This window comes from Bison bison, unplaced genomic scaffold (genome assembly GCF_000754665.1).
Source record: "Bison bison bison isolate TAMUID 2011002044 unplaced genomic scaffold, Bison_UMD1.0 scf7180017864167, whole genome shotgun sequence".
Taxonomy (NCBI): Eukaryota; Metazoa; Chordata; class Mammalia; order Artiodactyla; family Bovidae; genus Bison; species Bison bison.
In genome coordinates this window covers 1,739,972-1,756,520 of record NW_011494739.1, presented here as the reverse complement: position 1 = coordinate 1,756,520, position 16,549 = coordinate 1,739,972, and the positions used below count along the sequence as shown (strand labels likewise).

At 44.8% G+C, this 16,549-nt stretch overlaps 1 protein-coding gene across 1 annotated transcript; it reads right to left on the bottom strand.

Moving 5' to 3' along the window:
- Positions 1 to 8,664: 8,664 nt before the first annotated feature.
- On the bottom strand, positions 8,665 to 10,374 carry DEFB132 (defensin, beta 132). Its single transcript, XM_010841765.1, has 2 exons — positions 10,323 to 10,374; positions 8,665 to 8,873 (listed from the first exon to the last, which is right to left on the bottom strand). Exons 1-2 carry the CDS (start codon positions 10,372 to 10,374, stop codon positions 8,665 to 8,667), a joined length of 261 nt encoding a protein of 86 aa, XP_010840067.1.
- Positions 10,375 to 16,549: the final 6,175 nt, after the last annotated feature.

Genomic DNA, 16,549 nt, shown 5'->3' with positions numbered 1-16,549 from the left:
GTCAGGCATAAGTTTTTGGCCAGAAGCTGGATTCCATGCTTTTCCCTCACTAGGGGATGAATGAGTTTTGAGGGGGAAAACCAAGAAAGGACGACTGAGCACATGGATTCCCTGACGTCACGCACAGCTGTGGTGCCTCCAGTTGTGACAGAGTGACCACATACGTGCATAGCTGTATGTAGATGTTCTCTCACTTTTCAGAGCTTCACATGGGTGGATCCTCACGTGCACATGTGCACACAGATACACACCAGGACTGCCCTTACCAATAAAAAGACTGATTGTGTGTCTTATCCAGAACTCTGTGTTAGTCAGCTTTGTCCCTGTTAGCACGGCTGCATGAGAAGCACCTGCAGAACTCAGTGGACTGCAGCAATGAAAGTTTATCCTCTACTCAGGGTCCTCAGGTCGACTGCACTTTGGCTGAACCCAGCTGGGCTGGTTGGGCAGCTCTGCTTCAGGTTGTGGGTCAGCTGGGTTTGGCTCCAGACTGTGGATCAGGCTCAAGGATACTCCTGGGCTCTGGAGTTATCTGGGGTGTGCTTTTCAAGGAGGATCCTGGGAGCAAATGAGTCAGGTCTTCACTTAAGACCTCTGCTTTCAGATGTGCGAGTATTTCACTAGGCAAAGGAGGTCGCAGGTCCAGGGCCCAGATGACTTAGGGAGGGAGGTAGATCCCTCCCCCACCAGCTCTCTTCACCTACCCATGGGAGGGTAAGGGGAGTGGATGTGTGCTGAACAGTAAACTAGACGATCGTGCTTTTCTGTCTATAGAGGCAGGGACTGAGCTCCTGGCATTAGTTTTCTATTGCTGTTGTAACAAATTATTGCAATCTTAAATAAGGCAACACAAATTTATTATCTGACCTATCTGTAGGTCAGAAGTCTGACACAGATCTCAGAAGGCTAAAATCTAGGGGTCATCAGGGCTGTCTTCTTTACTAGAGGCACTAGAGGAGAATCTATTTTCTTGCCTCTTCCAGTTTCTAGAGTCCGCCTGTGTTCCTTGGCTTGTGGGTCCTTCCTCCGTCTTCAAAACCAGTAACAGCAGGTTGAGTCCTTCTCCTGTCACATCACTCTGGCCTCCTCTTCTGCCCTTTCTTCTACTTTTAACGACTCTGTGATGACACCGGGCCTACCAGGATAATGCAGAGTAATCTCTCCATGGGTCAGGTAATTGGCAACCTTAGTTTTATCTGCAATCATAATTTATCTTCGCTGTGTAGCATAACACACTCCCAGATTCTGGGGATAGTATGTGGACATCTTTAAGGGGCTATTTTTGGCTCAGCAGGTAAAGAATCCGCCTGCACTGTGGGAGACCTGGGTTCGATCCCTGGGTTGGGAAGATCCCCTGGAGAAGGGAAAGGCTACCCACTCTAGTATTCTGGCCTAGAGAATTCCATGGACTGTATAGTCCATGGGGTCTCAAAGAGTCGGACATGACTGAGCGACTTTCATTTCACATTATTCCTCCTACCTCAAAGATTCACGTCTGTCTTACAGGCAAAGTATACATTCACCTCTTCCCAAAGTCTCATCCTGTTATTGCATCAACTCAAAGGAAAAGCATCTCATCTAAAACCCATCAGTTCAAAAATCCCAAATATCATTTAAACCAGGTAGAGGGAGGCTCTGAAAAGACTTTATTCATCCCTGGACACAATTCCTTCCCATCTGTGAACCCGTGAAACTCAAAAAACAAGTTATTTGCTCAGAAAATGCAGTGGTGGGGTAGACATTAGATAAAAGTTACAGACTTTCTCATTCAAAAGGGAGAAAATGAAAGGAAAAAAGGAGTCCCAAGCGATTTCAAAATTCAACTGCTTTCTAGGCCTGGGAATAATCCTCTAGGCTTGTGTCATCACAGAGTCCTTAAAAATGGAAGAAGGGGACAGAAGAAGAAGCTGGAGTGTTTTGGGGAGGCCGTGCGGGGGCAGGGCAGTGGTCGGCAGTCCAGCGGTCCTTAATAGCCTGCAAAGAGTGGGGGGTAGAGGGCAAAAGTCGTGGAAATTCTTAATTTTTGGAAATCATCCACCCAGGAGAGGGTCGCCACTGATTTGCTCTTCAAAGGGTGGGGTTGGTCTAGATTTTTCAGAACAGCAGTCCCCAGCCTTTTTGGAATGAGAGATCGGTTTCGTGGGAGACGGTTTTTCCACGGATGAGGTTTCTGGGTGATTCAAGCACATTACGCTTACTTTGCAGCTGCTCCCCAGCACTAGCATCACAACCTCGGTTCCACCTCGGATCACCAGGCATTATATGCTCGTAAGGAACACACAACCTAGATCCCTCATATGCACAGTTCACATTAGGGTTCCCACACATACGAGAGACTAATGCTGCCGATCCTACAGGAGGCAGACTCAGGAGGTAGTGTGAGCATTGAAGAGACTGTGAATACAATTGCCTGTCGCTTGCCTCTTGCTGTGTCGCCCCCCCCCCCATCCCCCATCCCCATTCAATATTGATCCGTGGCCCAGGGGTTGAGGAGCCCTGATCTAGAGAATCTACATCTGCCTCCACACATTTAAAAGCCCTCAGATCTTGTGGGGTAGATTTATGAAACAGGTTTGTGTAAAGCTCTCTAGCAGGGAGTCATTAGCCCGCGTGGGTCTGCTTCGTCCATTTTCCTCTCTCTGCCTAGGAACTGCTGTGTTCACGGAGGGGTCTCATCAGAGAATTCAGAATTTTGCACAGAAGAGATTAGCGTACTCTGGGTGGGTAGGCAGACACATATTCAGAGACTAAGTGCAGAAGCCAAAGCTTAAATACACAATGGTCCAGTGCATCAAAGTTTCACTATTGATCTGGGGCAGCAGGGCTGGCGGCCAGTTGGGCCTGGACTCTGCTTGTCTTAACTGAATGTGTTTATGCTGGGGTGTGTTGGGGGCCATTCCCCATCATCAGAGATGTGGGACCTGCCTAGATTGGTTGAGAAAAATGCTGGGGCAGTCTAAGTGCTGCAGTGGTCCCAGGGTGTCATCTGGTGAGCAAACCCAACAAGAGGAAAGACAGAGCTTGCAGGGGGCCCACGTGAAGCAAGGTCTATTCTGTGCCAAGGTCGAAATTAGGGTCCCAGCTCATGGTGGTGTCCTAGGCAATGCTGTCTCCTGTGGAGTCTTCTGAAGGGGTGATGTCACCTTAGGTGAAATCCTGTGGAGAGGCGATGTCCTCTCATCCACTCAGGTGCAAGAGGGGAGACGCCCTGAATTGAGGCCATTAGGGCCTGGTTGAGTCCAGAGTGTAGTTATAATGGGGAATTGACCTCTGAATGACCTTGAGACATAGAGCCTTGTTGGGCAGAGGTGGGGGCGGTCGCAGATGCATTAACATTTACTCCATAGGTTAGTGTCCCCATTTGTCTGGGGGGGGGGTGGCTTCCCTGATAGCTCAGTTGGTAAAGAATCTACCTGCAATGCAGGAGGCCCTGGTTCGATTCCCGGGTTGGAAAGATCTGCTGGAGAACGGATAGGCTACCCAATCCAGTGTTCTTGGGCTTCCCTTGTAGCTCAGCTGGTAAAGAATCCACCTGCAACGTGGGAGACCTGGGTTCGATCCCTGGATTGAGCAGATCCCCTGGAGATCTTAACTGTTGTCAGGTGCATGGGAAAGGGCCAGGGGCCAGGGCAGTCACCCTGGGCTCACCAGGAGTACATCCTGAGTGACACCACTTGTGGGGAGTTTCCAGAGCATATTATTTGAGGGTATTTTCCACATGTGTCAGTTTTAAGTTATTCTGCCCCCTGATCACCAGCCATACCATATTGTCTGCAGGGCTGGGTACAATTACCTCCTCTTCCAGTGAAAGTTCATAGTTATTACTGGCTTGAGTTGGCCCTTGTATCCTGGAATTTAGGCAAAGCTTCTGCCTTAAGAAGATTAGGATTCCAAATCAGCATACTTGGGGCCGTGGGTGGGGGGAGGTGGAGCACTCCATAATGAAAGAATCCCACCCTATTGTCTGTCCATCACCCTTTCCTGGAGTATTGGATGGTGGCAGGAGTGAGAGAGGATGTGTATGGGGAACCAGGGGAGGAGAACCAGGGGAGGGGAAAAAGACTAGGTATCACCTTTGACAACAAGAACAGACCATTGGGGTGTCTTCTGAGCGTTTTGCTGGGTATCTCCGAAGGGGAAGAATTTAACAAGGTGAGAACTGTGGGCAGGCATGAACCAGAAGCTAAAATATTAGATGACCAGGCACTATTTCTAAGTTTTAGTAGGGGTTGTTTGAAAAGCCTATTCTGGTACTCAGGCCAGCTAATCGGGCAAAAGGAAGTTTCCTGTTTTTTTTTTTTTAATTGTTTATTTATTTGGCTGCACTGGGTCTTAGTTGTGGCGTTGAGACCTAATTCCCTGACCAGGGATCAAACTCAGGCACCCTGCGTTGGGAACAGTCTTGACCACTGGACCACCAGCAAAGTTCCAGAAGTTTCTGTTTAAAGGCCCATCTCTGTGTATCTTGTAAAGTGCATTGTGAGCTTTGATCTGAATCTAGTTTAAGGCACATGTGGAAATTAGAGGGGCCCCGGAGCAGTGGTGAATGTCAGATTATCCCCACAATAAGCCCGTGTGTTGACCATGGCTTGTATATACTGAATATCGCCAGCAGATGGCGGTACAGGCCCAATAAAATGAACCTGTCTCCAATTACAAGGGCGTAATAGGAGGGACCGGCAGAGTATATCACCGGAAATGCTGGACTGAATAACTCACAAGCTGGAATCAAGATTGCCAGAAGAAATATCAACAGTCTCAGATATGCAGATGATACCCCTTTAATGGTAGAAAGTGAAGAGGAACTAAAGACCCTCTTGATGAAGGTGAAAGAAGAGAGTGGAAAAGATGACTTAAAACTCAACATTAATAAAACTAAGATCATGGCATCCCGTCCCATCACTTCATGGCAAACAGATGGGGAAAAAATGGAAACAGTGGAAGATTTTATTTTCTTGGGCTCCAAAATCACTGTGGATGGTGACTGCAGCCATGAAATTAAAACAGGCTTGCCCCTTGGGAGAAAAGTTATGACAAACCAAGACAGCGTATTCAAAAGCAGAGACATCACTTTGCTGACTAAGGTCCGTATAGTCAAAGCTATGGATTTTCCAGTTGTCATGTACGGATGTGAGAGCTGGACAATAAAAAAGGCTGAGTGCTGAAGAATTGTTTTCGAACTGTGGTGCTGAAGAAGACTCTTGAGAGTCCCTTGGACAGCAAGGAGATCAAACCAGTCAATCCTAAAGAAAATCAACCCTGAATATTCATTGGAAGGACTGATGCTGAAGTTCCAATACTTTAGCCACCTGATGCAAAGAACTGACTCACTGGAAGACTCTGATGCTGGGAAAGATTGAAGGCAGGAGAAGGGGATGACAGAAGATGGGATGGTTGGATGGCATTACCAACGCAGTGGACATGAATTTTAGCAAACTCCAGGAGATAGTGAAGGACAGGGAAGCCTGTTGTGCTGCAGTCCATGGGATTGCAGAGTCAGACACTGAACTGAGTGACTGAACAAGTTAAAGAATTTAAGGCTTTCCTACGTATGGGAAAATGCAATAGTCTAGGCTTGCTGAAATCATACCTTTCATCTGCATCTCAGCTATCTAGGGCCGGTGCTTACAGTCACCATGGGGAGTGGCTAATGATTGCCAGATATGGCATTGTTCTCCCTGGGTGCCCTCTGGGCTCAGAAATTCACTTTTGGAGAGCCTGAATCGCAGATGGCTATGACATCCTCCTTGTTTATTGATAAGGCAGTAAATAACTCCGTTTCATGGGGACTTCCCTGGTGGCTCAGTGGTAAAGAATCCGCCTGCAATGGAGGAGCCACAGAAGATATGGGTTCAATCCCTGGGTCAGGAGAATACCCTGGAGGAGGCTATGGCAACCCATTGCAGGATTCTTGCCTGGAGAATCCCCTTGGCAGAGGAGGCTGGCTACTTGGCATGCATACACACACTCCGTTTCATTATCCTCAGGAATCCTAGACAGTAGGGGAATGGGTAGAAAACTGGAAGACACGTGGCCAATTTGAGTTGTGGTATGCTTTATAATTCGGAGAAGGCGATGGCACCCCACTCCAGTACTTTTGCCTGGAAAATCCCATGGACGGAGGAGCCTGGTAGGCTGTAGTCCATGGGGTCGCTAGAGTCGGACACAACTGACACAACTTAGCAGCAGCAGCATGCTTTATAATTATTGTGCCTCTGTTAGAATATTACTTTTTCCTGTTAATATGTTTACTGTAGAAAAATTATACATATAAGTAATCAATAAATAACACTCGTAATTCCATCTTTGTATCACTTTAGGGCCTCTTGCTATCAGAAATGCATTTATATGATAAAAATATATTTATAATCCATGCTATTTTCTAAAAGGATTAAATGCTATGAAAGGTTATTGCTTGCTGATCTAGTTATGAATATAAGGATGTGACTAGGAGAAGCAGAGAGAGGGCAAAATGGCAAAAGGAGGGGAGGATCAGATGGGGTGGGGGTACTGAGTGGAGAAGTAGAGTGACTTCAAGACCTAGGGTCCATGGGTTGAGGTGTCAGTGGCTAAAAAAAACTTGAAAAAAAAAAAAAAAACCAACTTTAAAGGGAATTGTTATGAAATTTTGTTGGATAGGGGTGATGCAAAATTTCTCCCACATCTCCCCATGGCATCTTCAGTACAACTTGTATTTCTCATGACTCTATTGTAGAGTTGAATCTATTTTGGGATGCCCTGTATTTCATCTTTGAGGAGGGTGTGGAGTAAAAACGGTAGCTGTTGAGAGCATCCCAGTGTTTTGGGTAATGGTTTGCGTGTGTGCTTGTGTTTTTGTTGTAAAATGGGATCAACTTATACATATGATTTTTAAAATTGCTCTTTAATAGCACATCAAAGTTATCCTTTATGACTGAAGAGAACTCTAAACTTATCCTTTAAGGAAAAAATTGTTTATTATTTATTTGGCTGCATCAGGTCTTAGTTGCTTCATGAAGGCTCAGTAATTGCCCCACAGTGTGTGGGATCTTAGCTCCCTGACCAGGGATCAAACCTGCATTTCCTGCATTGCAACGTGGGATTCTTAACCGCTGGACCACCAGGAAAGTCCCTAAACTTCTCCTTTTTAAGAGGTACATAGTATCCACATTATGAATCTATAGCTACTTTGCTTCACATTTCCCTCATCCCTGGACATTTAGGCAGCTTCTGGTTTTTCATTATTTTAAACTATGCTGTTAAGGTTATGCCTGTTCACACATTTTTATTTTAAATTTATTTGGTTGCACCAGATCTTAGTTGCAGCATGTGGGATCTAGTTCTGCGTTGGGAGCATGAAGTCTTAACCACTGGACCACCAGGGAAGTTACCATCCATCATTTTAAAACTACGGATCCTGGTTATTTCCTCAGAATACAGTCATTCCTTAAATTAGAGTCTCTCAGCCAAAGAACATGAACAAGGTTTAAGGTTTTTAACTTTTAAAACATTTTTTAGAAAGGATATAGATTTCCAGAAGTAGCATTAACTGGTTTAAATGAATAAAAGACCTGTTTCTTTGTACTTGTTTTCACTCGGCCTTCTAATAGGATTATGCCAACTTTACATGATATGGCTATCACTGACTCGATGGATATGAGTTTGAGCATGCTCTGGGAGTTGGTGGTGGTCAGGGAAGCCTGGCGTGCTGCAGTCCATGGGGTTGCAGGGTTGGACACAACTGAGTGAACTGAACTGATATGATATATATATGATATGGCTGGGCACATTCAAGTCACCAGCATCATTGCCTTGCTTTCAGAAACTGCTACGAATGTCAGATCTATGTATTTTTGTCCATTTCATTATGCAAATGAGTACCTCATCTGTTGATCCACATGGAGGCCAAATACATGCATTCAGCTCCTTTCTCTCCCATGCTTTGTGGCAGGCATGGGGTGCCCCACTCAGATCTCCCGTCAGGAGAACTGTCTTGAGGATGTAGTTGGTGGAGAGCCTTCAGCTGCCATATTTCCAGATGTGCCGTAGCATTCTCCCCAAGGTCGTGTTCTCCAGGGGCTGCTCCCAGCCAGTGACTGAACCCAGTGCCTAGCCATCCCTGCCCTGGGTGGGGCTCCTTTGAGGAGCAGTTCTTGTTTTGGGGCCTTGATGGGCTTGGCTGAGACTTTTCTTCAATCTTCAGCCTCAGGCTCCTCCTATCCAGTCCTCTGTCTGTCTATCTTTCCTTTTCAGGTATCAGACCAGTAATGTAGTATGAGGACTCTCCCTGTCTACTCCTTCTCACCGCCTTCCATCACAGGTGTTCCCCCTTAATAAATGGTTTTGTGTCTAATTCTGTCTTGGCATTGGTTCTTGGAAGACCCAAGCTGACGCACACCCCATGGATGAGTCCACAGAGCAGCCGTTACTGTAGGATAGATACAAACTCCAAATTGTATATTTTTTTTTTTTTAGTATTTTAAATTTTATTTTATTTAACTTTACAATATTGTATTGGTTTTGCCATATATCAAAACGAATCTGCCACAGGTATACATGTGTTCCCCATCCTTAACCCTCCTCCCTCCTCCCTCCCCAAACTGTTTATTGAGTGAAAGATGCAGAGAGACAAAACAGGAGCTTTAAGTCTTGATAGTCCTTCGGCTTCTTGAAGATTCTATTGTCTTACCCATTGGTCCTTGCTTTGGCCAACTGTGTATCTGGTTTGTTAGGCTTCTGGATGGGTGGTTGCATCACAGGCTGTGCTATGAAGAGGCCTTTGACACAACACTGTTTGTACCTGTCACACATGAATATCGTTTTTTCCAGGGAGCCGCATTCCAGCTTGCAGTGTCCCGCGATCTTACGCCCACAAATTGTCCCGCCCCCTTTGGCTGCAATGGAGAAGAAAAGATAGAGAATCCAAGATTAAAAACAATTGAGGGACTGCCAAGGGGTTGGGGCTTTTTTGGTTTTTGGCCCCACTATGGGCATGTGGGATCCTGAACTCTGACCAGGAATAGAACCCTCACCCCACTAGACTGCCAGGGAAGTCTCTAAAGCAGACATTTTATCCTCAAATGTATGCTTGAAATATGAGTCTTGAGAAGGACGCAGGAGGAGATAGAATTTCCCTTGATGGATGGCCTCTGGGAATGCAGAAGAGCTCTTTGTCTTTGCCAGCATCTACATCTTTGCAACAGCTAAAGCTTCTCATTTTTGCTGTAGTTTGTACCACAGAACGTCTGAGTGAAAAGGGGACCGGGGAGCCAGGTCTTCATTGTTGGGGAGGCATTTGAACACTCCAAGGGGTACTTGTGGCTGTTCTTACTCATCCCACATCTCCTTTTTTTTTTTTAATTTATTTATTTTAATTGGAGGCTAATTACTGTATAATATTGTAGTGTTTTTTGCCATACATTGACATGAATCAGCCATGGGTGTACATGTGTCCCCCATCCTGAACCCCTCTCCCATCTCCCTCCCCATCCCATCCCTCAGGATTGTCCCAGTGTACCCCACATCTCCTTTTAAAGGTGTTCCTGCCTCACTTGTTCTTAAGGATTATGAACTTGTCAATATCAATCAACCCAGAGTGGGGGAAAAAAAAAGTTGAATCATTACAGAGAAAATAATGGTTGCTATGACAGGCTATTTTGCATTCATACACCGTTACCAAGTACAACCTTCTCATCAAACCTGAGGGCTTTGTCTCTGTGCTCTGTGTCCACCATGGGCCCACAGCCCCGGCATCTTCTGAGAGGCTTTTCCTCTGGTTCTTCACACCCATTGCCTGGCTCTCTGAATTTTCTCTCTGGTTCTTCATTCTCTTCCCCCAGTGTTTGAGCTGAGCACCTCCTTTGACATTTTATGTACACTTACCTTCTTAAGAGGTCTCCTGTTCTCCCTGCCAGCCCTCTTGGGTGTAGGCAGGTGCTCCTGAATTTTTTACCCCAGGGCTTGGTCTCTCCTCTGAGCACAGACCTGGGTCTGATCTCAGAGGCTGCAAATGTGGAAGAGAGACGCCTTCTCAGCGTTTTAGGAGCTTAGATGTAGAGAGCTCATGTAAGGGGTAAGGGAGATATTTTGAACCAAGTTGGGGCTGACTCTTGTTTTAGAATGGGAAAAAATTGGGACGGATAGGTTTTGGTATAGGGTATAGGTTTGATGGATGGATAAGGGGTATTGGGGACAGTGGTGGATGCTGGGAGACCCCCACTTTAGGTCAGAGCTCAGTGGGCTGAGCCCTGCCTACTTCCAACCTGGCTTGTCTGTCACCAGAGAAACCAGATCTGCTGGTGTTCCTGGCTCCCAGTCCCTTCACTCTTCTCCATCCAGTTTACCTGGGGTCACCAGGAATCCCAGGGCTGTAAAGACCAGGAGCAGGAGCTTCATGGCTGAAGGGCTGGCCTGGGGAGTAGATGGTGGTTTGGTGGAGTCAGGGTCCTCTACTGTCATATGCTTGGAGCTACTGCCTTTATAGGGTCTACACAATGCCAAGCTCCTGGGCAGTGAGCCAGGAGAAGTCTCTGAAACCCAGAACAGACAGGTTAGATCAGAGTGTCTAATAGACTGTAGCCTGGATTGATTTATTGAGCACCTGTATTCTAGGCTATTATCAGTGAGAGAGAAACAGAACAAAGAGCACCCATCTTTGAAACTGTCTTCTAGCCAGTGTTGGTGAGGGTATGGGGAAACGTGTTCTCTCGAAATGTTGCTGGGAGTTTTGCTTTTGTAGAGCAATTTGGCATCAGAAGTCTTAAAAATAATGCTAACCTTTTGACTCAAGAGACTCTGTTCCTTGGACTTCTGTCTGATGAAATAATTAAACAAGTACACAGAGAGATTTATCTCAACGTTGTTCACAGTAGCAGAAAACCAAAAGCAACCTAACTGATGGTAAAAACAAACTATGGAAACAAAATACATATCTAGTATGATTTACCTATAGGAATATTACTTTTTGCCTGTTTCAATATGAATACATGTGGGCTCAGTTGTGTCTGATTCTTTGTGACCCCGTGGATGGTAGCCTGCCAGGCTCCTCTGACCATGTAAGTTTTCCAGGCAGGAATATTAGAGTGGGTTGCCATTTCCTACACCAGGGGATCTTCTCGACCTGGGGATAGAACTGGCCTCTCTTGCATCCCTTGCTTTGGCAGGCAAATTCTTTACTACTGAGTCACCTGGGAAACCCCTTCAATATGAATACTCTCATTGAAACTGAGCAGGGCCCTGAGGGGCCCTCTCAGATACAAAGCCCCTTTATCCCCTGCTTCTTATAAAAAATAGCTTTAGTGTCCAAGCCTTTCCTGAGTTCCAAAGAGCAGGCACAGGCGGCTACTATTCAGGGAAAGGAGGGAATGCAGAAAACACAGGAAAAGCAAGAAAACAAGAAATGTAATGACAATAATTTAGCAATTAAAGAGTCCTAGTTCCTCCTCAAGGGATATACATAATAATCTAATACATATCTTTGTGCAGTTCTTTGAGAACTAAGATAGACCACACGCATCCCCCAGGCCCCCTATCCTGGACTCTAGTTGATCTTTATTTTGATTAATCTGCCTAACCTTTGTCCCAAGGGACTGTGGGTCAGGTTTCCCATTGTAATATCTGCCTTCCAGCTTTTAAAATTATTAAGGCAATAGCACCCCACTCCAGTACTCTTGCCTGGAAAATCCCACGGACGGAGGAGCCTGAAAGGCTGCAGTCCACAGGGTCGCTGAGGGTCGGGCACAACTGAGCGACTTCACTTTCACTTTTCACTTTCATGCACTGGAGAAGGAAATGGCAGCCCATTCCGGTGTTCTTGCCTGGAGAATCCCAGGGGTGGGGAAGTCTGGTGGGCTGTCGTCTATGGGATCGCACAGAGTCGGACACGACTGAAGTGACTTAGCAGCGTACTGGGATAAACGGAGAAGACTTGTTTGGGGTCCTTAATGTTGGGGGACCAGCAGGGGGTCCCTTTGTCTCACCCAGCCTTTGGTAGTGTAAACCTTTGTTTTAACTCATCCATGACCATTTTAGTCATTCTGATGTTGGCCAAAATCTTGGCTTTTTCTGAAAACCGAAGGTGAATAAAAAAATACAGAGACAAAGTTTACAAAAAATAGAAAGGGGGCTTTAATTCTCAGCTGACGGAGAGGGGAACACAGTTGGCTCGTGCCTCAAGAACTGTCCCCTCGCTCCGTGAGGAGTCTAGAGGCTTATATAAGGCAAGGGCTTGGCAGTCAGGAATCAGCTGGAAGTCATGATGAGGAACAAATGTGATAGAATCTTGATTTCTTCCTCTTGCATTCTTTCAAAGACAGTCATAGACTGGTGTCAGTAACCCAGTAATTGAGTCTAGCAGTTTGGTGGCTCTGTGGCCTTCTTTCTGATACGTAACTACAAGGGAAAGGGTGTTTGTAAGGGTAAACCCCAGATACAGGATGTGTTTAGCATAGAGTCCAAGGAAAAAATGAGAATTATAGCTCCTGCAGAGTTAGGGGGCCGAAAAGGAAACTTAGTTACACACGTTCAGAGTTAGGAGCAGTTAAAGTAAAAAACAAGAAATCAGGCCTGCTCACTGTTTTCTTTATTTGTGTTCTCAGGAAAAGGAAAGAGAAAAGCTAGTTCCTCTTTTTTCCTTGTTACTGCAACAATTCTATTTCTTAGTAACAGTCTAAAGACTTCCACCTGCTGGGATGAGTCCCAAGACTCTCCCCTTTCTGTTTCCTGTTTGTTTCATTGCTATCAATATTTGCTTTGCTTATCTTATTTTTAAATAACTCTTGAAAAATTTCAATCTTGTTGGGAAGCATCCCCGGAATTCTCCTTAGCCTCTCCCCATTCTCTTGTTCATTAATTGAATGTTTTTATTAGCATCTGTTATACCTGTGAGGGAGCTTCCCTGGTGGTTCAGTGGTAAAGAATCTGTTGCAGGAAGGGGGACTGCTTTCAGGGCCCGAAGCTGGGCTCTTGTCTAACATTCGGAAATGAATTGTCTGAGGAGACACATGTGCTGACAAGGCAAGAGATTTTCTTGGGAATAGGGCACCCTGGTGGAGAGCAGCAGGGTAAAGGAACCCAGGAGAACTGCCCCACCATGTGGTTCGTAGTCTTGGGTTTTATGGTGATGGGATTAGTTTCCGGGTCGTCTTTAGCCAGTCATTCTGACTCAGAGTCCTTCCTGGTGGTGCACACCTTGCTTAGCCAAGACGGATGCCAGCGAGAAGGATTCTGGGAGGTGGTTGGATATGTGGTGTCTCCTTTTGACTTTTCCCGAACTCTTCTTGCTGGTGGCTTATTAGTTCCGTGTTCCTTACCAGGACCTCCTAACAACTCATGCAAATGTTTACTATGGTGCCCAGCCAGGGTGGGCTGTTTCAGTCAGTGTGTTTCCCCTAACAAATCTGCCTGCAAGGCAGGAGCCATAGGAGACGTGGGTTCGATCCCTGGGTCGGGAAGATCCCCTGGAGGGGGGCATGGCAACCCACTCCAGTATTCTTGCCTGGAGAATCCTATGGACAGAGGAGCTTGGAGGGTTGCAGAGTCAGACACTACTGAAGTGACTTAGCACGCAAGCATACCTATGAGGGGAAACTGAGACAGCAAATTTGAACTGTTTCTGGTTTTGCAACAAGTTTATATTGGGTGTCCATGTGAAAGGGGCTCCCTGTCAACTACAAATTGGCAATTGCCATCTGACTTTACAAGGATTAAGTCATATGCTGCTGTAGCTGACCCATCCCCTGAAAGGAGTTCAGTGTGGAGAGCAGAAATGAGGGACTCTGTGCTCAGGGGACAGCCTGGCAGAACAGGTCTTCAGAGAGTTATTTCCCCCAATTTATAAAATGCCATGTAAAGACAGTTCATAGTTGCTTACTTCTTAGTTTTACTAAAATTTTCTGGAAGAGTTTAAGCAGGAAAAGTTTAGCAGGATAGGTTTAGTTTGCTGTGCTGTGCTTAGTCGCTCAGTCATGTCTGACTCTTTGTGACCCTGTGGACTGTGGTCAACCAGGCTTCTCTGTCCATGGGGATTCTCCAGGAAAAAATATTGCAGTGGGTTGTCATGCCCTTCTCCAGGGGTTCTTCCCAACTGAGGGATCCACCCCAGGTCTCTTGTACTGCAGGTGGATTCTTTACTCTCTGAGCCACCAGGGAAGCCCCTAGGTTTAGTTTAGCTCTTCTCTAAACTTTTGGTAGAATTCGCCTGTGAAGCCATCTGGCCCTGGGCTTTGTTGGAAGATTTTTTGTTACAGTTTTGATATAAAATGAATTATGAGAATAGTAATTTAGGAGCTGTGTTTTTGGTTTGGACAGTGGAGTGGAATAGTATATTTGGGTTGAGAGGTCCCACAGCTCACTACAGAAAGGGTAGCAGAGTTTGCCACCCCAAAATATATCTCTTTGACAGAAGGATTACTAGAGATATTTACAATTCTAAGGGAAATTTTAAGGGTATTTCCCGTCCCAGCTTTAATTACCTTTTAGAAGTAGAGATAGCTCATACATATAAAGTGTACATGACATAAACAAACCAGAGATCTCATGGCTTTAGTAAAAGCTTAGATATGAACCAGGTATCACAATATTGATATAAGCTTACTAGTTAATAAACAGTCGGAATATCTTAAAGTTGCTTGCTCAGATGATTAAGGCTTACTATCTGTAACAGGGAAGCCTGGCAGGCTGAAGTCCATGGGGTCGCAAAGAGTGGGGCACAGCCCGGCGACTAAAGAACAATCATCTGTAACGTTTTGCAGTGGGAACAGTCTCAGTAATTTAGATTTAAAATTGCCACTTTTTTCCCCCTTTGGTCTTTCAGGTCTTGCCTGCTTAATTGGGCTTAGTCTAGGTCCTCGTGGCCTATATTCATACTCTGGTTTAGACATTTGTGAGACAAAGGCAGTTGCTTAGTTTTTCAAATAGTTTTGCTGCCTAAAGTTACTAAAATCAGTGGCAAGATTTTTAGCAAACTGAAATGTAATTTATGAAGTTCTGTGTTTTATAACTTTAGAGCTTTAATTTATCACATCTTCAAAGGTTTGTATAAGTCATTTAGCAAAGATCTTTCTGAGTTTATAAATTAAATCAAAGCAAAATCATTATTTTTATTTTATGAGCCCCTGTATGTTAATTCTCAGTTTTTACTTATTTTGTATGGCTCAGGTTTCCTCAGTACTTTTAGTTAATATTTACTCAATGCAATTGATATGCCTTATTTATCCCACAATATAATTAAATAAGAGCTGTAAAATTCCACCAACTTTTCCCATACCTTTAGTTTTCATAAGGAACTGATCAACAAGCTTTGGTCTTAGGGGAGCATTTAGAAGGCTTTTTCTTTTTGTTCCCTGTCTATTTTACTTTACTTTTATATAAAAGGCCCTGGGATCCCCAGAGTTGGGTAAAGTTGAGGAAGTCAGGCCTTTTGGCCTAACTGTCCCAAAATAATTGGTAGGATATCTCAGTGTAAATTTTTCTAGTCCCTTAAATATATAAACTTAAACTGGGGTAATAGAACAGACTTGGTTAGTTTTTATTGTTGGGGACCAGTAGGGTGTCCCTCATGGCTCATTAGCTTTGGGTAGTGTAGTAATATCGAATCGTTTAATCACATAAATGTCTATTTATCCCATTCTAAGTAATCATCCAAAGAATTTTTTATTCATTTTAGGTAATGCCTTAAAAAATTTTTTTTTACCTCGTTGAAATAATAGCTAGACTTTTTTTCCCCCTCCAAGTTGTTTGTTGATATTCTTAATGCTCTTATTAGCATCTGTAAGGCCCATTGAGGGGAAAACCACAATGAGCTTCCTAAATCAATTTTTCTTCCTCAAGAAAAGTTCTTCAGTTAATTTGACTTTTATAGGTACCAACAAAACAGTTGTTTGCAACGAGAGCGCTCTAGATTTAATAACTTGTTAGTTTCTCTAATTTTTAAAGACTATATCATTTTATCACCAATAAATATCTCCACAGAGTTGCCAATGATTAAAAATGCAAAAAGACTTTGTATAGGCTAACACGGACAAACAGAACAACCTAGGAAGGTCAGATACATCTCAAAGACACAGAGACATCTGAGCTTTCCCCTAGAAGGCCTTGTTTAAGGTTTTACCGAGCCAGCTTTTAATTTTTAACTGCATACACATTAAAGAGCCCCCTCAATATTTAGGGCGAGATTTAATCTCTCCCAGTTGTTACCTACAGAGTCCAAGCTCACTCTGCTCCCCGAACGATAGGCCAATGGACCCCAGAGACAAGGTGTCGAGGCAAGGAAGAGACTTTAATCGGGGAGCTGGCAAAATGAGAAGATGGCAGGCTAGAGCCTCAAAATTACCACCTTATTGGGGTCTGGATGCCAGGTTCTTTTATAGATCAGAAAGAAGCAATGAGGAACTAAAGTCAAAAGGCAGAATAGAGAGGGAGATGCAGTGGGGAACTAAAGTGAAAGGGTCTTCAGTCCTGCAAAACATCTCCAAGGAAATGGCCAGCCTTTGGAAGGGGGTGTGTTGATCTCTTCTATTCACAGGTTGGTAGGGACAAACTATCCCTCCACGAGCTGAACAAAGGCACTTAA